The sequence below is a fragment of the Triturus cristatus genome, chromosome 11, assembly GCF_964204655.1.
Source record: "Triturus cristatus chromosome 11, aTriCri1.1, whole genome shotgun sequence".
In the NCBI taxonomy this organism is placed as follows: Eukaryota; Metazoa; Chordata; class Amphibia; order Caudata; family Salamandridae; genus Triturus; species Triturus cristatus.
Genome location: NC_140594.1, coordinates 148,029,844 through 148,054,437, shown reverse-complemented (window position 1 = coordinate 148,054,437; position 24,594 = coordinate 148,029,844). Strand labels below are relative to the sequence as shown.

The window sequence follows — 24,594 nt, the reverse complement described above, 5'->3', positions numbered from 1 at the left end:
CTCCCCGATTACACGACTTGTATCGGGCAGCATTGGAGGATGGCTCCCTTCCACTCGCCACATTACAAGCGACGGTGGCTTCCCTTCCGAAACCGGGTAGGGATGGTCAAGATATGGTAAGTTACCGACTCCTCTCACTCCTTAACACGGATTATAAGATCTTGAGAAAATTGCTGGCCACCAGACTGTTGCAATATTCCCCCGACTGATACACATGGATCAGTGTGGATTTGTACCGGGCAGAAGTACAGCACTCAATATCAGAAACCTTTACCAAGTGATGTCTAACGTGCCTGCGGATGCTTCTCCACGGGGCTGCATATCCTTGGATTTACGTCAAGGATTTGACTCCCTACAATGGGATTATATGCTGAACACGTTGCCTAGATTCGGGATACCACCAGAATTCACGAACTGGGTGCGACTGTTATATGCGAATCCGACGGCACGGGCTCGCACGGGGGCCCACATTTCACAACAATACAAGGTAGCACGGGGTACTAGACAGGGCTGTCCGCTTTCGCCCTTATTATTTATTTTAGCGCTGGAGCCTCTCCTACATAAGCTTCGGGTCACAAGGGTATACACATAAACGATGAGGTGCATGTTGTATCGGCGTATGCAGACGACCTCATATCATTTTTTATAACCTGGATGGTGACTATGATCCTATTCCTGCGTTTTTTTCGAGGTTCCAAAGAATTTCGGGTCTCTCGATCAATGAGAATAAATCATATGTATATTTCTTTAATGACGTGACCAGGGCTGACCCAATTCGCTTTGGTTGCTGGACGTTCCAGACTGTGACTTTTAAATATTTGGGTGTCCAGATATACCGGGATGTGGGGAATATATTAGATGGTAACCTGACGAGCACCATTACATCGCGCCGAAAGCAAATACGGTTTTGGACTTCACTACCTCTATCGGTAGCTGGGCGTGTTGCCATCACTAAAATGGTGATGCTACAGAGACTGTTATATGATTTCGTCATCCTGCCTATTATAATTCCGCTTCAGACGTTTAAATTGTTGGACACCCTTCTTATTGAATTAATATGGGGGTCGGGACGTAGATGTATAGGACTTTCTAAACTACAGCTAGCCACAAAGCAAGGGGGAGTGGGAGTCCCGGATACGAGAGCTTATTGTTAGGCAGGTCAGCTGCAATGGTTGGCGTACTGGATCGCAGGCCACAACTTGAGAGAAATATCTATGACCCCCAGGTGTGGCAACGTGAGGCATTACACGCACTGCTGCTACCGGGCAGCAACCTGTCGTTGACGACGCCTACACTTTGGCGGACGGCTATGTTGTATTGGAAGAAGGCTACGCGCTATACTAAAAACACAACACCCTACGCACCAAACATACCCCTACTGGGATTTCCGATACCATCGGGGAGAGTGACTCTCAGACACATAGAGACATGGATAGATTCGGGAGTGTCCACACTAGGAGCGTTTTTTTACCAACGGCACGATGATGAATCATGATGCATTTGTGAGGGAGATGGGGGTGCGAACTGTTTGTTTCTGCTACACGCACACATATCTCGTTATATCCGGACGGTGTGGACCCCAGGGGGGGAGGAGCCGTCGATACATGCTTTGACACACATGCAATATTTGATGGGTAATGGTAGACACCGGATAAAATGGTTGTACCAGGGTATTCGTACACACACCTTGGCATCGCTTCAGTCAACCAGAGACAGGTGGGGCACCGATATTGGCCGTGCGCTTACAGATAAGGATTGGGAGATAATACTGGAACACCCACGTAAGGTCTCTAGGAACCCAAAGTTCAAATTTATACAGCTCATGATTGTACACCGTGCGTACTTGACCCCATACAAACTAAGCCGGATGTTCCCAGAAGTATCGGGGATTGCCCTCGCCGTTGCTCCCCGAGCGCCGGCTTATTGCATATGTTGTGGGACTGCCCGAGGTTGAATCATTATTGGTCATCAGTGCAAGAAATTGTGAATAGTATAGCGCCGATGGGGAACATTAGGTTTCTGGAATATTGTTGGGTTTAGGCCCCAAAGGGAAGAAGGGAAGCCCTGCCCGCAAATTTGCGAACCTTGCGATGATCTTAGCAAAAAGAAATATAACCATGAGGTGGAAAGCCGCTAGATCACCTCTATTATTAGATTGGTATAACAAAGTGGTCCGATGGGGCAGGGCGGAGGGTGCTGAGCTTCAACGGGAGGAGCGATTGGGGATGCAAAAGATACCTATTTCGCTTGACTGGAATGCAATGCTCGAAGAGTTCGTGGCCAAGGACTTACAAAACATAGGCTTGGAACGCATATTTTTTGGGGTAAAGGTTTAGTCATACAGCGAAGGCAGAATACAGTGTGGGACGGTCTAATTCTCTGTGTACTGCTCACGTTACGGACATAATATGTGTCGCTGTGTATTGATGTTTCATATTGTGCGGATGACCACTAGCTATATCTAATAACACAAAAATAAAAATGTTAGTTTGAGTCCGGGGAGGGGTGGGGGAGGGTTGGAGGTAGTTACGTCTTTTTTTAAAACTTTTCTGCCATGTACAACTGCAATGTTTATGCAAAGAACCTACTGACTATAAAATCTGTATCGGTATGAAAATCAATAAAAATATGTTATACACAAAAAAAAAAAAAAATGCAGGACACCTGCCTTCAGCTTGGAAGGAATTTTCCTCTAATTTGTCAGGGGAGTTAGGGTCTTTTATACTAAAGTGGTCACCCTTCTACAGTACACATCTGCCATGCCTGGGGACAATTTTATGTATGTCACGTACAGGGATTTTGATAGACTACAAGAGCATGGTGTTGAAGAGACAGGAGCAAGCTACAAGGTAAAAGGTCACCTGATTAGAATCGCAATTGTCGTGTGGATGGGACAAGGTATGTAAAAATGGGGTGTACATGATGAAACGATCCTAAAACACACAACACTACAAATGCATGCAGTACCTTTTATAATATGCTATTTCCTCCTGTAGTAAAAATACTTTGGCTTTCAGTTCATTTCTTTCGTGTAGGACATCACGAAGCTCTTGTAATGTAAATCTTGGGCGATTCGGATCCTTCAAATCCAAACTCGTATCAGATTCAATAATATATTCCTCATTGTTTGATTCTGTCTGCAAAATAAAATTAACACCACCAATAAATAGCGATTTCACATACAGTTTCCATACAGTCACATATGGTACATTTCCAAATGCCATAACCATGTTTCATGTCCCACCTTCAGCTGTAGTTCAGCATTTTTATTTGATGTATTCATTTATGGTTGTTTGTACGCTGCCGCAAGCCAGTATCATGGGGCAGCTTTAGACACAATGTGAACTTTTTTTTACACTGGCAATACATACAGCTATACATTACCCACAGATCAGGTAATTCAATGGAGTGATGGAAGGAAATGTTATCTACCCAACTTATTTCTGTGCAGAGCTCCTATAAATTACTTGAAGTTATGTTAAAATTATTTCTAAAGCTACAGACAAGAGTTTTCCAAAGGCTATCCAGGATAGCTGGATCCTTGTCATATTTTCACGGTACCCATACAAGATAGATTTAGATATACTAAAACCAAATGAAACCCATTTACGTAGTCAGTGGTTATCCTACAAACCTGGCATGGATCCAGCTCCTCAGAACAAACACTTGGCATCCATGACATGGACATTAGTTTCATGATGCTGAAGAATGAAGATGCAAGACATGAGTGAGCACTGAACAAACCTGAATAAAGCCACATTTTCAGTTGTTTTCTAAAATGAAGATTGATTTCTTTATATAGGATGAGTGGAAGCTCATTCCCTCCCTTAGCTGCCATAATAGGGACCGCTCCCTACAGGTTTTGGTACCATGAATTTGAAAGAGTAACTGAGGCTGGTACCAGTGAAATTTAATACCCCAAAAAATGTGTGGAGCCATTCAAGAATCCCTTTGAATACTGCATGTTTGACTTATATGGCCACAGCAGCTAGTGTAGCCAAAAACTAGTTAGGTCAACAATAACAAAACTGTTATTGTGGCTAGAATTTAAATACCGACTACCTCACAATTTATTGTTACTTTGGATGAGGTTTTAAATTGGAAATAGCATTATAAGTTATGACATTTTGGTGCATCCTCCTATTTTGCTTAGTAGATATTACAAATGAAAATATAACATATGTAAGCATATGTATGTCAGGACATTCTTCGTTAAAATACTACATGTATTAGGCATTTCGTCTTATCCTCACAATATGAGCACCATAATCTTTAGTTGCCTTCCTTAATACTTCAATTTAAATTCACACAATAAGACCATGTCACAGGATAGTGGGATATAAATATTAAAAATTGGTAGAAAAATCATATAACAAAGTAGAGTGTATACAACTAATCCAACAATGATCTGTTCAATAACCTTGCTCTGTTATGCATTTCTATACATTTATGAAAGTTTGGGAGGATGCAGAACACATTTAGCCATCTGCAAGGATCAAGAACTTCCAGATCACACAAATGTACGTTAAGCAAAGATGATCAAAAAGACTAATTCAATAAACCCACAACAAAAAGTAATAAAAGTAAAATTCAAAGCCTTCATTCTGAAGCCAACAATGCAACGAAGTACAAGTAAAATGTGCTAATGTTTAAATTTGTTGATGTTTTATGTTTAAATCTACAATTCAGTGACTACTTTTCACTATACCGGTTTCCATAACCTAAAGGGCCATTCAAGGCACCCTGAGTAAAACAAACTGGTGCAGTAGTACTGGGGACAAATCCGCCAGGCCACAGTAAATAAAATGGGATTATGAATTTACATGAGAAACTGCAAAGTCGCAGATTGCCATAGGTCATTTCCAGCAGCACATGGGCTGATTGGACCAAAATGTGATCCCCTAGTACCAGGATCTTGTATTGGTAAAACTTGTTACCATGTCCTTTTACCAAGTCACTCATGATTACGGCACATATTTCTTAAGTTCTACATCTCTTAAATACACTCACAGTGTCTTAAAGTTGGACATGTCCTTCCTTGTAAAAGTTGCAGTTGGCTATTCAACCTGCTATCTCATGTTTCAGTAGTACTGCCTCCCTGGCTACCATTGCTTGCACCGTATTGAGATCCAAGTTCCACTAGTGCAATGTTTTATAAATACCAGCATCATAAAGTTGTTTCTGCACCGCATGCAGATGAAAATCTCGCTAGTACTCTGAGGAGGATATACGACTTCAGCCTTGCAGCATCTTTATTGACAGAGAGTACACTTTGGTGGCCCATAAGGCCTCGTACAGGAATGCCCCAATTAGTAATATGATAACTGGCTAACCACTGGCACTCGTTGAATACATAATTAGGGAGGCAGAGACCATTCATCCCTAATACACAAGCTGCCAGTGGTCCACACGACATCTAGATTGAGATGAAATCTACAAGCATGCTTGAGAGTTGTGGTCTGTTCCAGTAACGTTGACACTTTGTTTCCATTCACCACAGCCTGCATACAGCATGGGGAAATGCAGCTGTCCACTTCAGCTCTTGGCTCACTTCACTGTGAGTGACGCAAATTTGCTCTTGCACATCTGCAAAAAAGTTCACTTCAATGTAAGGGTGGCAGGCTGCTCTCCGATTTCATTTCTTAGGTTTTTTAATTTTTGCAAAGGGACACTTTTTACTCTTTTTTTAAAAAATACATGAAAGGACACTTCAGACAATGGCATATTTCCTGTTTATTAAGTTTACACTGCCACTTGTACAGGTTTGCAGATAGCAGGTGAAAACATACCTATTTTAACTTTATGTTCCCTTTCTTTGCTAGTTTAAATGCTGGGAGAGATCAAGGGTAGAGGATGTGGCCTAACGACTAGGGTGGTCGACCTCAAGACTGGGAAACCAGGTTCGAGTCTCTGCAATGACGCTCAACATTCTGGGATTCTGGGCAAATCACGTAATCTCTCCGTGCCTAACAAAAATGAATGTGTCCTTATGTAATGCAACTGGTGCTCATGTAAAGTGCTCTGATACCCGATACTTTCGGGTCAAGTTTGCGCTATATAAAACTCCGGGGGAAAAAAGTGTTCTCCAATGTACACGTCTTTCGGATGATCTTGAAAAGTAGTCTTTGCGGTAACGAAAGTTAGCATGAATAAGTTAGCCTGAGTTTAAATCCAGAAACCAAATACTGAGATCTAATTTTAGCTCAAAATGTGCAAGTGGATAGATCAGCAGTCATTGGGGCACATGCATCAAAGTTAGGAATTGCCAGTCCTTAATTGCGATTATTAAGGAACGCTATTAAGGAGTTGCAATTACCTATGCATGTAGGTTTTGCAATGAAAATTGTGATTCCTACATATTCCTTATTAGCGAATCGTAAATTGCCATTTACTATTAAGGAATGGCTTACCATTCATTATAATGGGCCTAGCGGCCCATAGGAATGAATGGGATTGCATTTGCGAGTACACAATAGGTAGTCACAAATTGCGCATGCTATTTCAATTGTGTAAGGGGGCCAAAAGGCCACCCTGATGCATCCCCAAAATTAGGTAAGTATGCACATGTGCTCAACACACATGCCCCAAGGGCATGTGTATGCATCAAAATGCAATTAGAAAAATCCATTTTGTTGCATTTTTCAAAGGAATTGCAAATTAAAATCAACTTGAAGTTGATGGTAATTTGCGATTCCAAATTGCGACAACGCAATTTGTGAATGCATGATGCATCGCATTTAGGGAATCGCAATTTGTGATTCCCCCAACTGCATTTGCAATTAAGGGAATCTCAAAAAATTGCCATTTCCTTAATTGTGAATTGCTAAAAAAAGGTACATGCATCTGAAAATGCCATTTTGGGATCACAAACGGACGATTTTTGTGATTCGCACGGTTTGCAATCACAAAATGGTTTGATGCATATGCCCCATTGTCTCAAACATGCAAAGCTCATTCTCTTCACAAATGGCATTTTCTTTCTTAATATAATGTGTGTGCTTCTGTATTTACAGCCACAACCTACTCTTGTGCTCCGGTATACACATTTGTATCAGTCCACCAGGCAACTAATTCAGCTCAGGTTCCCCCATGTCTCCTCACCAATTCATGGCTTATCTAAAAAGCATTGGCAAATTCAATAAATGTGTGGTATTGGACGTTTCAGCCTTTTGGCTTGGTCAATGCTTGTTTTGTCTTTTTGAATTTTTAAAAAAAACATTATTGCTGGAGCAGCTGTCGGGCTCTTGTCAATCTTTAAAACAAATACACCCACCCCCTAAAAAAAAAAAGTGGGCAAAAGCAAAAATACTTGTGATCTCAAGAAGCTCACACTACCGTAGTAGTCCCTGGTACTGAAGGGAACTACTTTGTGTGTGGATGTGCTCCTGGTGAAAGGGTGTAAAAGTGTCAAGTACACTGAAGTTAGCCAATGACTGAATCGTAGAAGAAAAAAGTGACTGACACGAATACGAGTGGATGAAGAAGTCTGGCTGAAAACACCTAGGAGTATACATTTTACATGTAGAATTTTAACAAAATCAAAAGATTTTAGCTAACGCCAGACCAAAAAAGTATACAAGATGTAGAAAGGGACAAGCTACCTTATGGAAAAAGTGTGTTGGGTGGGGATTACACCATGTGAAGGACACATGTGTGATCATTTTTCATTAGACTTTTCACTCTGAAAAGACCTATAACTTAAATGTGGTCACTGACAGGAAATGACTTTCAAATAAATCCAATTAGCAGTTTCCTATAGAAACCAGGCAATAAATGAAACAGTTTATTAATAAACCAGAAACTTGACTGATGGATATTCAATAAGGAGGCTGTATGGGTCTGGTAGAAGTCCGCTAGCTACCGGAACTGCGCAACACTCCACATAGCAGAACTCTTGATAATAATACCTCAAAGTGTGGGAAAGGAATATAAGTGGAACCTTAGAAAAACTGAATTGGGTCAGTTGAATGTCTACCGGACTGATCGTCCGTAAACGCAAATGAACGTGTGCATGCAAAACAAAGGCTCCCATTAGTCAAGTTCCTCTAGATGAGAAGATAATCCTGAAAAAATAGATGCTACGGATTGTTGCAACACAGCTAGCAGACCTGTCCTTCTGTTCACCGTGGGCCTTAAACCTACAAGAAGAAACAATCTGCAACCCCCCTAACTCTTCATTACTGCCAGGGAGTGGGAGTTCGTCTTGGGCTGTTAAGCCTCTGAAACTTCAGCAGACATCTAGTAAAATCTACTTGTGCGGCCCTCCTCACCCTCAACACCAGCCAACTATGCCTTCAAGTTTGTTCACTCTTTTTTCTACACTTGTGCCAAACCTTAACATAACCACTTAAACTCAAAAATACTCATCCTACACTTTACAGAACAGCCAATCTCACAATCTATTTCAACTGTTCATTCATAATTATCTAATTTTAGCAATAGCCAATGTTTGACTTACAATGGTAAGCTGTCCAAAAACCACAATTGAAAGGTGCATATTATTATGCAAATCAACTAAGATTATTTCTTGAGGTATTACGATGATTCCACGGGGCAAAAACAACAGGGAGAAGGACTCAAGCAGGTCTACATCGGGAGAGTGCCTGTGATTGGTCGTAATACCAACACAACAGGGAAGAGAAGTAACAAGGACAGAGAATGCACCCCATTACCAGTCACTTGGTGGTAATATCTATATTCAAGACCAGAGGTTGAAAAGCGCAGATACCTTTTAGAGAAGTGGATTCAGTAAGAAGATTCTGCATCTATAACTGATGCATACACTATTGACAACATATCTAACTCTCCTGTTAGGGACCATGTGATAGGTTATTTAGACTTATTGATACCAAAACGTTGGCAAAAGGCCTAGCCAGTACTTGAAAGCCTGACAGTTAGGATGCCAGGCAGTCGGAATTGGGGCTGAGCATGGGGCACCGATATAGGGTCGGAAATAGGCTCCTCATTCGCCAATTTAAAGAAAGCACACGTGTTTTTAATGACCTTCTGCCGATCTGGGTTTTTGGGTCTGGTGGCACGGCTCGGATGGGAGTGGCATGATAAAGAAGGATAACAGGTTACACAAGAGAGCCAGTTGAGGTGACTCAAATATCCAGAATTCCATTTTAATAGCCGAAGTGCAAATAGCGATCAACATGGACTCCCTGGGATTCTTACATTCCACTGGCTATTTCCAACAGAGGTAGAATGCACACTTGATCTACAACCAATGCTGCAACAGCAAAAAAATTAAAATTGGTGTGGAACTCTCATACCACAGCTGAACCACCAATGTATATCGGCCTGTGTGATAAATATTCATCAGACAAGCTTTGAAATGTAATTGCTATGCTTTCAAGCTCAGGGGAAGTGGGGGCATGGAGGGGGTTTTAAATGTAGGAAAACAAGGATTGGCAATGCCAATAGGTCTGGCTTTAAAGGTATGCTATAGGGTACTATGATGCATTACTATTAAATATCATGGGAATAGATATGCATTTGTGTGGAAGCAAAGAACCGTAGAGTAATACGGTTATAGGTTAAAAGGTCAAGTGACAGTTCCACTGTTAAACCAGACTTAAAATTCCATGTAGGCTAATGGCTGCCCTCCTATCTGTGCTGCTGCCAGAGAAAAACAACAAACTAATCTAAACATCCAGGACACTTTCAATGTGATGTGTGTGGCCCTGGAAGTTCAAGTTTAGGGAGCTGGATAAATAAACAAAATTATCAAAGCTGAGTGGAGGGCAAGCACTTTTTTGTAGAAGCACACAACTTCTGCCCAATCAAAACATGTACTCCGCGTTACCTCATGTCTGAAACTAAATAAATTGGTTTATCAAAACATGTACTCCTGCCTCCCAACATGTGGGCACCACCAAAACCCCTCTCTATTAAAGCTCACATAACGAACTGCTTTGAAAAGACTAATATCAGAGGTGCTGTGTGGATTCTGTCACTCTGCACTAGCATTTATGAATGCAAGATGAAATTAAATTAAACAATGATCTGAACATACATTTAGGATGAAAATCAAACAAATAAGGACACACATTTCAGTAATACTTTATATAAAGAAATTTTTTTTCTTTCCTAGGGCATGATATTAAATATCCTCATAGAGTTTAGACATTTCCTGCAAAATGTATAATCAAATACAGAGGCTCTGGCACTTATTTCATCACCACAGAGACCAGGAAAAGGCAGACATTAAAAATGTAGACATCACACATGAACAAAACACAAGAATTATTAAAAGAAATTGCAATAGGCTCCCCAACTATGGCACACAATACAGAACGAAATAGTGACATTAAGAATCTCGGAGGTTGAAGAGGATTCGGAGATTAAACATATTGAAAGCATTGGATGATGCCACAAAAGTAGCTGGGGACTACTTCATGGATAAAAAGGATTAACATACACTTTTATAATTGCAGTCTTGTTCCTGAATTCATTGTTGGAGCTGATCTATAGGACATGCACTATTCACCCATCTTCCTTAATTCCTCCCATCCCTAAACCACTCTTTATTTTTCTCGGACTTTTCCTCCCTCTATCTTCTCTACTCGTCCGTTCAATTGCACCTTCCTCTCTACCCTTTCTTTCTTCCCATAACCTTCCTCTCCCTATTACAACTCCTTCTATTTCTTCGATCATCCCTCTTTCCCGGTTATACCTCCTTGTCCACTACCCAAATTATAACACATCCCTTCACACCTCCTCTTAGACTTCCTCCTTCTTGTTCACAAACTCGTTTTATGTAAGACATTGTGAAGCATTTATCGGTACCATGTAAAGTGCATCTACCTCTTTGGTGATCATGTGCTATACAAATATATGAAATAAATAAACGAATATATAAGTGAAATCAAGTAAAAACAATATTTTGCAAATGTGCTACATTTTGTCACATTGGAATCTTTTCTTACCTTCACCACCTCCCCATTTTGATTGTTCTGCTGCCCTTGTAGTTTCTCTCTTAATTTTCCAATTTCCATCCTCATTTTCCCCGACTCTTGTTCCTTAGTTTGCAGATCTGCTTCCAGTTCCACTTTCTGCTCAATCAGGGACTTCCCCTGAGCCTCTACTACATTGATTCTGTGCCGAAGGTCATGGTTGATCTTCATTAATCTGTTTTGCTGTTGTTGCAACTACTCAAAACAATAAAACATGTTTTGTCGTTTGCTGTACATTGTTGGGACAGTTTAACAAAACTAGGTAGCTGTAAGTGTACCCCATGTAATGGTTTGGAGTTCGGACTTGAATTTTAAACTATTATCTTTCTTTGACTATTTTGCAACTACTTGACTTTCACGATGATTGTAATAAATAAAATAAAATAAATTTGATACTTGTATAGCGCACTACTCACCCGCAAGGGTCTCAAGGCGCTTGTACTAATACCGCTGTGGAACCCATCCTGGCTTTCCCTGTGAGGCGTCCACTCCTGGGCACCCCCAAGGTGGAGGCCAGGCATCCTTAGCGTTGTGGGGGCCGTTGTGGAGATTAAGCAAGCTATTGCCCAGAGTTGCAGAGTGGGACTCTATGATTAGAATAGGCACCGAGGCGAGAATTATCAGGTCCGTGGAATTTTTGAGCCCAAGACCCGCCAAGGCGGGGAATTGAACCCTGGTCCCGGGCTAGACCGCTGCATCAGGGTCTGCCGCTCTAATCATTGAGCCACACTTCTCCACTGTAATACGCAATAACTATCTATTAGCTAGTAGTATTGACATCAATATGGAAATGTGTCAAAAGCAGCATGAAAGGGGACATTAGAGTGAAAACAAAGTTAGAAGATGCAAGATAATATTTAAGGCTCATCACTCATGTGCAGCAAGTTCTGATTTGCACAAAGTGGCACAAAGTAAATCTTCACCCTAAACTTTTACCTTTTGGAGTGGTGATAAATAATATTTTGCATGAACAACAATATTTACGCACAATAACATAACTTGAGCATTGTCTGCCACGCTGATCAAAGACGACAGACTGCACCCGGGCCAATTTCTACTACATCGCTCGATCCTAGCAGCCCTGAGTAACCAATGGGGTGACATGACACATAAAACTCCAACACACCTAACAATTCAATACCAGCAAGTCATAGGGCGGGGCAGGCACCTTAGAAAATGGTTTGCTGCCTCTCTCAGAAAACACACCTTAATAAAATTATCGCCCCTGAGTTGACATTGGGAAGAGGACTTACACCGTTCTTTCACAGATAAAGAGTGGACCACCACGCTGGAAAACCCTATCTATATTCCCAAGAACATGTATTTCCGCCTGATACAATAATACATCACACAGAGAGCGGATCTTACCCTGGCCAAAATTAACAAATATTTTAACCACAGAGACGCCACATGTTCACGCGGCCAACTTGCAGACGTGGACCTGCTACATATACTGTGGAACAGCCCGCTCCTCCACGGGTATTGGAGGTCTGTAACATGGAGTGCTCAGTTCGCATCGAGCGGGAGACATGTATTTTGCATCTCCATCGCAGGAGCAAAAATCAAACGGCGTCCTCCCACTTTATTGACCTGGGAATGGCAGTAGCGAAATGGCCGATCACTAAAAGGTGGAAATACCCTGAACCCCACCAGGTATTGGCCTGGAAGCACGCCCTGCAATTATGGGCTATGGCTGAGGGCATTGCACTGCACCGGGAAGATACACTAGGCCATCGCAATATTCCAATCACTGCAAGTTGGGACACGATCATGCACGATCTACAGAATGAGCACAATACTGCTGCAGACACGCTAACCCTCAATAACACTATCAGGGGAGGATCGGAGGAAGCGCACTAACTTAGACACCGCCATGGCAAAGGGACCGCTGACTGTGAAATTGACTGTGCACTACCCATCACAGTCTTAGCATCACACACTCACATGATCAAGGTAACAAGAATCACGCAAAACGGTCAAGTTCGGGATCTGGGGCCGCTCCAGTTAGACATACCACCACATGTTTATTTTGCTTTGCCCCATCCGTTACTATCCGCCCCTCTTGTTAGTAGACTAGTTCGCAGCTACCACACAGCAGAAACCTAGATGGGATGTTCCTAGAGATCACAGCCGCCGGTGACCAACATGTCTAATGCTACAAATGTGCTCAGACCGTCTATGCGCAACTACAGTTGTGCACTGTACATTTAAACAAGATGACCCAAGAAATGTGTGAATTGAAATGCGATTGTCTACTTTGTTTATGGAAATAAAAACAGATTTAAACAAAAAAAGAATATAACTTGAGATGACAAAGAGATAAAGAAATACCTACGGCCTCAATGTCCTCGTTTTTTAAGCCAAGCTCTCGATCCTTAGCTCTGATTTCGTCCCTTTGTTTGTCCACCACTTCCTTCAATTTCTTCATCACTTGCCGTTCACGCTCCGACATCCCTAGCAAAAGAGGAAATGCATCATTATGTCCTTATTCATGTTGCAGCACTGTACCGTTCCTCTTGGTGATGGATCCAGAGAAGTGCAAGACTCTGCAACACAAAGGAGGCCACAGATTGTGACCACATGGAGATAATGAACCACCAGTCTATGACCTACATTATTGAGTCAGTCTGTTAGAAAGGATGCAATAAGCACATACATTTAGAATGAGTGTACTAAACCACCGGAAACAATTGCGGAAGAGTAACATTTGGAATTCTGAAGAGGGTGCGATTCGTGAGTGCCATCCAAAACCATCTGATCCACTACACAAATGATGTAAAATTGATCCCTCTCAGGTTACACATGTTAACGAATCCAAATGAAGAAATCACTGACACAGAGGGCACTCGCCCATCACTGAATCCGAACCATAACACGATTACTTCGCTTGAAATAAAGAGTCAGACTAAAATGGAGTATTTAAAAACTTCAATATTGAACAGCCCTTTTTAAAGAAACAAATAATTCATTAGCACAAAGTAAAGGGGAAACATGTATTTTTTTTTTTAATACACTAAATACACTTTGATTCAGAACATTTTGGACTGCTGCTGACTTTCTTGCTGCAACAACTCTAACAAAGGTGCATTGAAATTGCATACACTGGACAGAAACAGTTGGTGAACAAACCACGAATGTCAGACACAATCAGTCAAGTACTAAAAGCTAAGGGGCCGATTTCGATGGCGGATGGACTTAAGTCAGTCTGCCATCTATGCTGGGAATGGGACCGCCCGCCTGTAAGGCGGCGGTCCTGCACATGGGATTACAATGCGACCGCCACTGTGGTGATCGCATTGTGCATGTTTAACATGTTAAAAATGCATGTTGTGAGTTTCCCTGCACTACGCGGTGCCTGCTGCCTGATGCAGGGAAATGTAGGTACCCCCCATAGTGCACACCCACCTCCCCCAGCACATGAAAGGCTTAGGGGGGGAACCAGCATCGTAATTTGGCGGACGGTCCCTGCTAGGCACAACCACCATTCTTACGATGGGAGAGCTCCGACGGCAGCAATCGTTACGATGCTGCAGTCGGACCAGTGGCAGACGGACTTTCCGTCCCCAACGCACATTGCCCGCCATCAGAATCTGGTGGGAGGAATTTAGCAGCATGATTGCGGTGAGTCCGCCACCAACAGGCTGCCTGGGGCGGATTCACCGCAATTGTAATCAGCCCCTAAGTAACGAAAAAAACAGGGAGTGTAAAATTAATTCCGAATGGAGGTTCCAAGTACATAAGAACAACATCTTCAAAGACACAATGCAAAAATGTTAAGAATGAATAGTAACAAAATGAACTTTGATGGGGAAAACTAGGGGAAAAGTGTCTTATGAGAATGCACAGAAATGCCTAAAGATATGTACATCACAGAAGGAGCATTTGCCAAGGTGGAATTAAAAGTCATTCCCAGTTAGACTCCGCTTAATGAAGGGTAAATATATGAAGTTATAAATAATAAAGACAGTTGCAATGTAACTTTGATTCTCCATTTTTCAAGCCATGGATTTTTGTTTAAGCTGAGGCACTCTGGGAGTCGAATTCTTGGTTTACGTACATTGAAACAAATTCTCCCTGTAAGAAACCAGAATTGGCAACACCAGTATGTCTGCCTTTAATGGGCCGACACATGTAAATATAAGCATCCTACATAAGCTCTTTTCATACATTGCATGCAGAAATGCTTTTCATCATATTAAAACCTGCCCTATTTGCTTTGTCAATGCTGGAAAAAAGGCAGCAAACAAGGGTTGCCCTCTGTATAAAACACATATATTAGACAAAGAATTTAATGCAATAAACAGTGTGAATAAACATACATTTCAAAAGTAAAATAGACCCTAATGTATTCCAATGGAAGCACTTCCTTGGAAGGTGGAATGATACACCAAAGAGCCAGTAGAATGGGGTGGTAGAGTACTACTACTCAGGGTAGAGCTTAGCCCCCTGTGTGTATTTTAAAGAACTAGTAACAATATGTCATGCAGACAGCTGTGCTGTCAAGCCAGACCTTAAAAAGGAAAATATGAGACAGGAAATGCTACCCATGGTGACATGGAGTTATACCTATTATAGATAAAGTACACCAAGGAGTGGAATAAAGGGCTAAGTGCAGTTTTGGAATAAACTCAACATGTGGCCCACATGGTATTAATGTTGGAAATGTGGGCAAAATAGCCATCAGGTCACTATAGACCAATATATGTAACATCTTTTATAGCAAACATCCTAGAGTCTGTTATTATGGAGGCTAATGCAGAAAAATAAGGTCAGATATGGAACGATTAGTACGGCACAGCAAGGATTTAATTAGAATAAGTCTTGTCAAACTCACCTGCTGAGTTTGAGGCCGTGAGCAAAAAGGTTTAGGAAACGAATTTGTTGGTGGTACACAAGAGGTTCATTATGAAAGTACACCGATGAAGTTGAGGCTGGCTTGTGCAGGCAAGCGGGCAATGGACTGCATGGCAATAGATGGGACTGACAGCAATGTCACCCTAAAGTCCTGCAATTGTACAGCTGTGCTTTTAAAACCAGTTCTTCCTAAATATAGGACAATGGCTTGCATGCATAGAATACAATTTGTATCTGCTATGCACTTTCTAGAGGTTATATGTGGAGTGGGTAGAGTTTAAAGGGCTGTAAAGAATTTGAAAAGTGTATATTAATGATAATGTGTATTGCATATGTACTTTATGTTCTTGTTTAACAGACTACCATCTTAAATAAACAATATTTTTACTACTACCAAGTTATCCATTGTCCCTTAAGCACTCTTCCAACTCAGAAAAAAGGAATATACTGGATCTAAACTTTCACACCACTAAAACTTCTTAAATTACTGGACTGACCAGGCTACATCACTATGCTGTCCGCTACCTACACTGGTATCCTACTTCAAAAAGAAAGCTAAAGTTTTGATAACGGTATACAGTAAATTGAAGAAGTTTCAACCAGAAGAATTACTTTCTGCTGTTGTTGCCAGGAGAATCATACGGTTGACATATGAAGGAACACTAAACCATTTCATCAACAAAAGCACTCAAATCTGTAGTCTCCCATCTAAAAATGATCAAGCCTAAAAACAGTAAACCCATATATTTGCAGGAAGTCCAAAAGGGGGGAGGGACCACACTGCCTGGCATACTAGCACACAGTTCTCCAAGAAATACTATGGTAAAACCAGTGCATGAAAACACTCACTTTAGTTTAAAGTGTTCACCATTGTTGGTGCAGCAAGTGCTGTGTATCTCTAGATATGTATTTTAGAATATCTGTCCTTCTTCAGCAGAGAGTAACAACTTCAATTTGGGGGTGCTGACACAAGAAGCAATCACAAAACGAGTGAGGGAGCAAACTACCTGGCATACCAGCAATTCGACCAGATACATGGTGTTGAATGCAGTGCATCATAACACTCACTTCGGTCTTTTGTATTCACCATTGTTGGTGCAGCCAGTGCTGTGTATCCCGGGACACACATTTCACAGATAATAAATCAAGGAAATACAGAAATGGCCCAGATTTCCAAGATTTGGACATAAGCTGGTAAGGCAAGACACCCTCCGATCATTTCATGATAACAACGAAAACAAAAATCCATTAATCGCTGAAGTTAATATGCAGTTGTATGTCATTGGGCTAAAGATGGTCTGCTATGTGATAAGTCCAGCAGCACCAATGGACCTGATGTGCCTGCCTAGACTGGTCACGACAAATGTAGTCGTGAATCACTCAATTTTGTGTAACATAGGATACCCATGCACACGTCAAAGATTCAGTTCTATGAGTACAGTAAGTAATGGAGAGAACACAAGTTCAAGAAACACTTCGTACATCCAAAAAAATGAATATTTCTTGATTTAATAACGTTCCGTTGCCCAGCCAACACGTGTTTCGTCTGGGTGTAAACCCACGACTTCTTCAGGGCTATCAGGACCTGGAAGACGAGTACGCCACCAGTTCAATAGGATTCCGTTGCTACTTTCGGAATCCTATTGAACTGCTGGCGTACTCGTCTTCCAGGTCCTTGTCAGAAGGGGTACTTACCCGTGGTACACGTGCATAGTCTGCATCACTCACTTGTATTCCCGCGCAGCCGGGACGGAATTAGAACCGGCGGAGAGACTGTGTACTTTATCCTGTTTCGCCTGATAGCCCTGAAGAAGTCGTGGGTTTACACCCAGACGAAACACGTGTTGGCTGGGCAACGGAACGTTATTAAATCAAGAAATATTCATTTTTTTGGACGTACGAAGTGTTTCTTGAACTTGTGTTCTCTCCATTACTTACTGTACTCACAGAACTGAATCTTTGACGTGTGCATGGGTATCCTATGTTATACTAATTGTGACCTTGGTCGACTTGGGGGGTTTAGGGTTGTTCCCCCTTACCCTCGTTGCATATTTCATTGTAGACTAATTACGTACACACTTGTGGGCCCTACTACTTACCGTATACCTGAAACCCTTCGCATGTATCTCTCACTCAATTTTGTGGTTTGGGCTTAATGCCACCTGAAAATCATTTAGTACTTTAATTTCATCCACAAACTGCAATAATTGAACGCCAACTGCTCTTTCGAAAAGTCTAAACTTTCATGGATCATTACTATGCTAAGTATTTTTTGTCCAATGAAGGTCATATCACTACATGTGTAAAGCCTTACAACCAACTCCACAGAGCTACCTACAGAGGACCCACATTCTCCACACATGTAAACTGAGGCTTATATACTAGGTTCTGCTGCCCCATTATTTTATTAAGTTATCCCTGGATAATACAGTCCGCTCTACATACCACTGAGACTAACTCATTGTTCGGCCTTTGCTTTTGTTCAGCTCTGGCTTCAGAGAGTTTTAGCTGTTGGTTTGAGACCTGTAGTTTCCAATGTTTTAACATATGCTTACAGTGGGCTTTGGGTATGACACAAGCTCATTACTGGAGCGCTCTTTTCAATCTGAGACCCCTAGCGTTGATTAGAAGGCATTTTTCCCTCTTCTTGTGTGTGCCCCACACTGCGGCATGGATGAGTTGTATGTCAAGGAAATAATTTTCTTTTGACAAGCCTGGGTCATTAGATACTTGGGCATTATTATGCCATATGGAAATAACTGTTGTTCCAAATAAGAGAGGTTGCTCATTTCTATTTACTAGAGCCTGGAATTAGCCAAGCAGGCTGAAGAGTTCTCTGGATTCACATGCTGTGCATCTATCCCACATCTAGTGACTGGGTTTGGAATCATGTTTTTTCCCTTCTGGCTTTTTTTTAGTTGCCGGCCACCTTTTATTGGTAAGTCCATCCATTCTGCGACATCAGACGGCGTCCCGGACGTTCTTGTGCATTATTGCCATCTTCAGATTCTATTTTCTTTCAGTTTTATTTTTACGTATGCTGTTCTATTCATTTCCTCGTCTTGACTCTCTGTTCTCACATTGCATTTCTCTCATTTCCGGGGAGGCAGGAGGGTCGCATGTGAATCTAGAAAACTCTTCAGGCTGCAACACTACTCCTATTGGTAAGTAACCATTTCGTTATGTACCTAGATTCTTTTTCGGAATTCACAAGCTGTGCATCTGATTACGTAGCTGTGTTTGGTTCCTTGGGCGGGATGTGTTGAAATGTGCATAAATTGGCAAACAGGGGACATAGCACTTTTTGTCCCACCTATGCTTCTTTTTTCGAATGGATGTCCACACAGTAATGTTTCATGAAGGTGTGTGAGGATGACCAGGTTGCTGCCAGATGTCGGCAAGTGGTAATTTTCCAGTAAAGCTAATGTTTCGCCCTTCTTCCTGGTTGAGTGTGCCTTGGGGTGTGATTGGTCAAGTCTTCCTCGACCTTGCATATCATTTTTTGATAGTTTACTATATCCATCGTGCAAAATTGTTCCTTTGATTATCACTATACCGCTGCTTGTCCTGGCACAGGAGACAAAGAGCTGGTTCCCTTTCAGGATAGCTTTCGTCTCCTGCAGGTATTACAAGAGTGCTCTTTGCACGTCCAAGGTATAAAATGCCCACTTGCCTTGACTCTGTGGGTTCTGAAAGAAGGCTGGCAGTTGGTTGCTCTGCTTGATGTGAAAAGTTGAGCTCACCTTTAGTAGGTACTGTCGGTTCGTTCTCAGAATAAGCTTTTGGGTTTGAAGGTTTGGTTCTAGGATTGTCAGTGATTGCAGCTTGCTGACTCTGCAGAGTGATTTGTTGGCTATTAGGAACACTGTCTTTATGGTTAAAAACCTCAATTCAGTCTAGTGCATTGGTTCAAATGGTTCTGCCAGGAGTTGCGCGAGTACTGTTTTCAGGTTCCACATGGGTGCTGGTGTTGTTCTTGGTTGTGCAACTTTCTTTGATCCTTCCAGGAATGTTTTCATTACAGGTAGTGTGACAAGACTGCTCCATGTTGTTTCTTTGGTGTAAGCAACTATGGTGGCTAGGTGGACTATTGTGTAGGTCAGGCCACTGTCTAGTAGGTGGGTATGGTATGTTAGCAATAACCCATGTTCTGTCCTGGTCTCTAGCCTTTTTTGGTCTATGCACCAGTGGATTTATCGGGTCCACTTGGCAATGCAGCACTTTCTAGTGCTCGTTTTTCTTGACTTCTTCAGAATTTCCATTGCCCTGGAGGGCCATTGGGTGGTGCCCAAACGCTAAGTATTCAAGAGGCACGCTGCTAGGTTGAGTGTGGGTGGTTCTTGGTGACACACTCCCCCGTTTTGCATAGTTAATAGGTCCTTAGTTGTTTTGATTGATATGATTTGTCCTTTGGACCTCTCTCATAGATCCGAATACCATGTCTGTCTGGCCCATTGTGGGGCGATTAGTATGAGTGACGTTCCTGGTTGTCTGGCCTTTTCCATTTCCCTTGGGAAAAGGGGAATCCGTGGAAAGGTGTAGGCAAATTTCCCTGACCAGTATATCAACAGGGTATTCCCCTCGACCGGCGGTTTGGAAACCTGAATGTGAAGTTTTGGCATTTTTAATTTTCCGGAGTTGCAAACAGGGTTAGATGTGCCATTCCCCATGGTCTGAACACGCTGTCCAGTACTTCCTGCTTTATCTCCCATTCGTAGGAGGTGTTCGCTTGCCTGTTCAGCCTGCCTGCTTCCATATTCTGTTTTCCGGGAAGGCGTATTGTTACGAGGGTGATGTTCTGTTGCCTCACCCACTTCCATATTTCCTGTGCCAACTTTGACAGTGGGAATTACTTTGCTCTCCACTGCTTGTTGAGGTAGAACATAATTGTTGTGCTGTCAGTGTAAAAAAACACTGTCTGCCCCTTCACATGCGCCTGAAAGGCCTTCAGCACTAGGAAGGCCATCTTTAATACCAGATAGTTTATGTGTTTCACGGCTTCCATAGACCTTTGATCTTCAGATTCCCCATGTCCACTCCTCAGCCCTTATAGACGCCTTAGTGATTATGGTGACCCTGTGAGTTGGTAGCTTGAAAGGTCTCCTTACACTCGCATTTGTTATGTTCCATAATTCTATCTCCTTTTGAATTCTTGATGTGACAACCATTAGATCTTCCCAGCTCCGCATGGCTTGTGACCATCCATTGCACATCCATTCCTGTATGGGTCACACATGCAGTCTTGCATGTGGTATGAGGGGAATGCATGAAGCAATCATGATCATCAGTTTCATACAGTTCTCACTGTCAGAGACCGTCCCTTCCAGAAGAGGAGAGTTTTCTCTGCTATTGTGGTCCCCCTTGTAGGGAACTGAGTATGCTTGAGCTGTCCTCGAGTCTACTGTTGCCCGCAAAAACACCTTCACCGGGAGTGGTGATGACATTTTGTGATTTATGGTAAATCCAAGTTTCTGAAGCATGTTGATGACTGTTTGCATGTCCCTGTGGCATTTCTGTTTTGAGATTGCCCAACCAACCAGTCGTCAAGGTATGGGTAGATGTGTATACCCTGTCTTCTTAGGTGTGCTGCCACCGCTGCCAGGCATTTTGTGAACACCCTTGGTCTGGATTTTTTCCCTAAAGTGTAGCACTCTGAATTAGTAGTGTACTTCGTTCATGAGGAATCGGAGGTACTTTTTGTGCATCTTTTTCATTGGTATGTGTAGGTAGACATTCTTTTGGTGTACCGTGGCCATATAGATCACTTCTTGTAACGCTGTCGTTTTGTAATGTTACGTTTGCATGAACTTGTTTTGGCACCTGAGGTCTAGAATCAGTCTCAGTGTTAAGTCTTGTTTTGGTACTAGGAAGTATGCTGAGTAGATGCTGCCACCAGTTTCCCTCCGAGGGACTCTATGAGCCGCTTTTTGATGAGTGCCTAGAACTTTTCTTGCAACTATGCACAAGTACCTGCACCCTTAATGTTTTTGTCTTTAGGGGTACATTAGGCGGTGGTTTGGTGAGTTCTATGCTGAACCCATCTTATGATGTTTAAGATTCAATTGTCTGAGGTGATTGATCTCAATCCCTTGAGGAATCATCCTATTCTCCCCTCCCCCCCCACACTGGCTTTATGTGGAGGGGTTGCATGCCATTCAAGTCACTTGCTTATACAGCCCCTTAAGGGTTGCCCACTGCCTCTGGGCTTTTCACAAAAGGGCTGCCTCACTGAGTGTTGCCAGTGCTGTTGAGCGGGTTGGTGTGCAACATATTTGATTGAAGCCCAGCTACTTGTGGTGTTGTTGGGGTAGTGAGAAACCCGTTCAGCCTGCTGGTCTTCTGTTGGAGGCTTCTGCCGTTCTGAAGGACCCTTTGAACTGTAAGCCCCCCATGGCTTTGGTCATTTCATTGTTCTGCTTGATTTGTAGGAGTGCTTCATCCACGGCAGTCCAGAAGAGAGCCTCCCTTCTACATGGCATGTTTAAGGCAGTTGCCTGCACATCAGCCTTGAAGCCGACGATCCTCAGTCATGTGTGCCTCCTCAGTGTGGTGCCCATACACATTTATCTGCTGGCAGTATCGGCTGCGTTCAGAGCAGAATTAAGGTAGGAGCTGGCGATGTTATAGCCCTCCTAGACAACTGCCTTCGATCTTTTTTGGAACTCCTCTCGAAGGTGCTGCATCAGCCTTTCCAGTTCCTCCCATTTTTGGTGGTCGTATCGGTTGAGGAGAGCGTCGAAACTCGCAAATTTCCATTGCATCGCTGCTTACCTTTCCATCTTCCTACCCACCAGGTCCATTGTCTTGCTTTCCGCTTTCCTTCTCTGGAGGTGGGCCAGTCGATGTGGGCGGGGGGGAGGAGTGTGGGGGGGGGGGGGAAAGAGTCGTCGTTCCTCTTTCTGGTCATGGTCACAATGAAGGAGTCTTCTGGTATGTACCCCTTGATGTACTGGGGGTCTTGGGTGGCAGGTTCCTTGAAAGCTTCATTGCCCTGGCCTATGCTGGTGAGCATGGGCAGGTGTAGGTTCACTGTCTCTGATGGCATCAGGGTTTTGAGGAGGAAGCAGGAGTCTGCCCTTTCTTCCTCTAGCTGGACTCCATGCGTGTCTGCCGTCCTCTTAATTTAGTTCATTGCACATGAACAGGTCATATGGGAGTGAGGGCCTTGAGGGGTAGCTGTCGACTTCTTCTCTGGGAATTCGACTTCGAGATCCTGCAACTCTCAGTTGAACCAGCCCCGTCGCTTCATCACGCTGGGATCTTCTTTGCTTTTCCTCATGTGATTCTGGCGTCAATGGTCTCTTGATGTCCGGCATGTCGTCTGTCAAGTCCCTCAGCTCCCAGAGTTTTGTTGGGATATGGAACGACTTGAGTGAGTCGTCACATTGCAGGAGCACTGCCATTTCGTACTTCAGTCTGTGTCTTTTTCTTTTGACCTCGAGAGATCGATCGGCGTTAGTTGTAGAGGAGGGCTTTCTCTTTGGGGCAATTGGCTCTGTGTTCTTTGCCTTCTTGGCCCTTTCCTTTTGCACCTCCTTTGTGCCTGCCAGCGTAGAGTTTTGTTTCGAAGGCTTCTCCTCATCTGTGTCCTTTGGTTGGGACCCGAGCCGCTCCTTGTGTCTGTGCCAACCTTTGGTCAGAGTGTTTCGACGTCAACACCGAGGTGGCCTTTGGGGTTTTTGAGGCTTTTTTATCTTCCTCTTTTAGGTGTCCCTCACAGCTACTTCCCTTTTGACACAGACAATGCTCCCTTAAACATCGGACTCTCCTCCCTATGCCAGCTAGGCTTGTTCGACTTTTCTTTGTCATTGCTGGAGAGACCCAGGTCCTTCAGGAATTTTTGTCGTTTTCGAGCCGGCCATGTACTAATGTGAGATTCTCTGCTTCAATCTGGTCTTGAAAGTCTTCGGTAAAAATTCAGCACTTCACAGTCTTTGTCATTGTGATCAGTCAGAAGCCACAGATTGCAGACCTCCTGTGGATCCCTCTGCGCAAACCTGTGTTGGCAGTTTGGGCAGAATTTAAAGGGGATGTTCTCCATATCTACCACTTTCCTCTGCTTTCTCTGGCCACGTATCCTTCAGCAAGGGGGGGTCCCCCTCCCCGTCGTGATTAAGGGAAGCTCTCCTCTCAATCCTCGATGCTGCCAGTAGCCTCCAGTAATTTTTCTCTTCTCTGCAGATCTGTTAAGAGTCTTCGGAGCTCCTCTGGTGTGCTTCCGGACTCAACGGCGGAAAAAATAATCTGAAGATGGCAGTGACACACAGGAACTTCCGGGGTCCCGCGTGACATCGCCCAAGGGATGGACTTACCACCAAACGGTGATCAAAGACACCCACAGAAAAAACAGAGGGACAAAACATGATTCCAGACAACGATAAGATGGTGAAATAGATTTACAGCATTTGAATGCAGAAAAGGATTCATTCTGCAAAATTACAATTTACCTTTTTTGTCCTTATATCGTCCTCAAGCACTCTATCAGCGAGTGGTGCCTTATGAATACCTTCTTGTAGGGAAATCTCTGCTGTGGCATTTGCCTCCTTTGAGAGCCATTAAAATTGGGATACAAGAATGACCATTTTCATTACAATCCATTATTAGCATATCTATTAGGACACAGAAAATAAGTAAAAATGAAGATCTGTGAAATTGAAGATGCATATTTATGTGGAAACCATCCCCTCTCCGTGATCTGGGCCACCGAAAACAAAGGTACACTCAACTTTTTTCTGTGGTTTCTTTCCAATTTAAAAAAAAAAAAAGACATTCAAGGGCACCT

The 24,594-nt window shown here is 42.9% G+C and overlaps 1 protein-coding gene across 2 annotated transcripts in view; it reads right to left on the bottom strand.

Annotated features, from left to right (window-relative positions):
- Positions 1-24,594, bottom strand: part of RILPL1 (Rab interacting lysosomal protein like 1) — an 83,458-nt gene that overhangs the window by 19,948 nt on the left and 38,916 nt on the right. For both annotated transcript variants that reach the window (XM_085636188.1, XM_085636187.1), the window contains exons 3-5: positions 13,294-13,412; positions 10,932-11,153; positions 2,968-3,137 (exon numbers count right to left, since the gene is read on the bottom strand). In XM_085636188.1, coding sequence (XP_085492314.1) covers positions 2,968-3,137; positions 10,932-11,153; positions 13,294-13,412 — 511 coding nt within the window. The remainder of the gene's footprint in view (positions 1-2,967; positions 3,138-10,931; positions 11,154-13,293; positions 13,413-24,594) is intronic.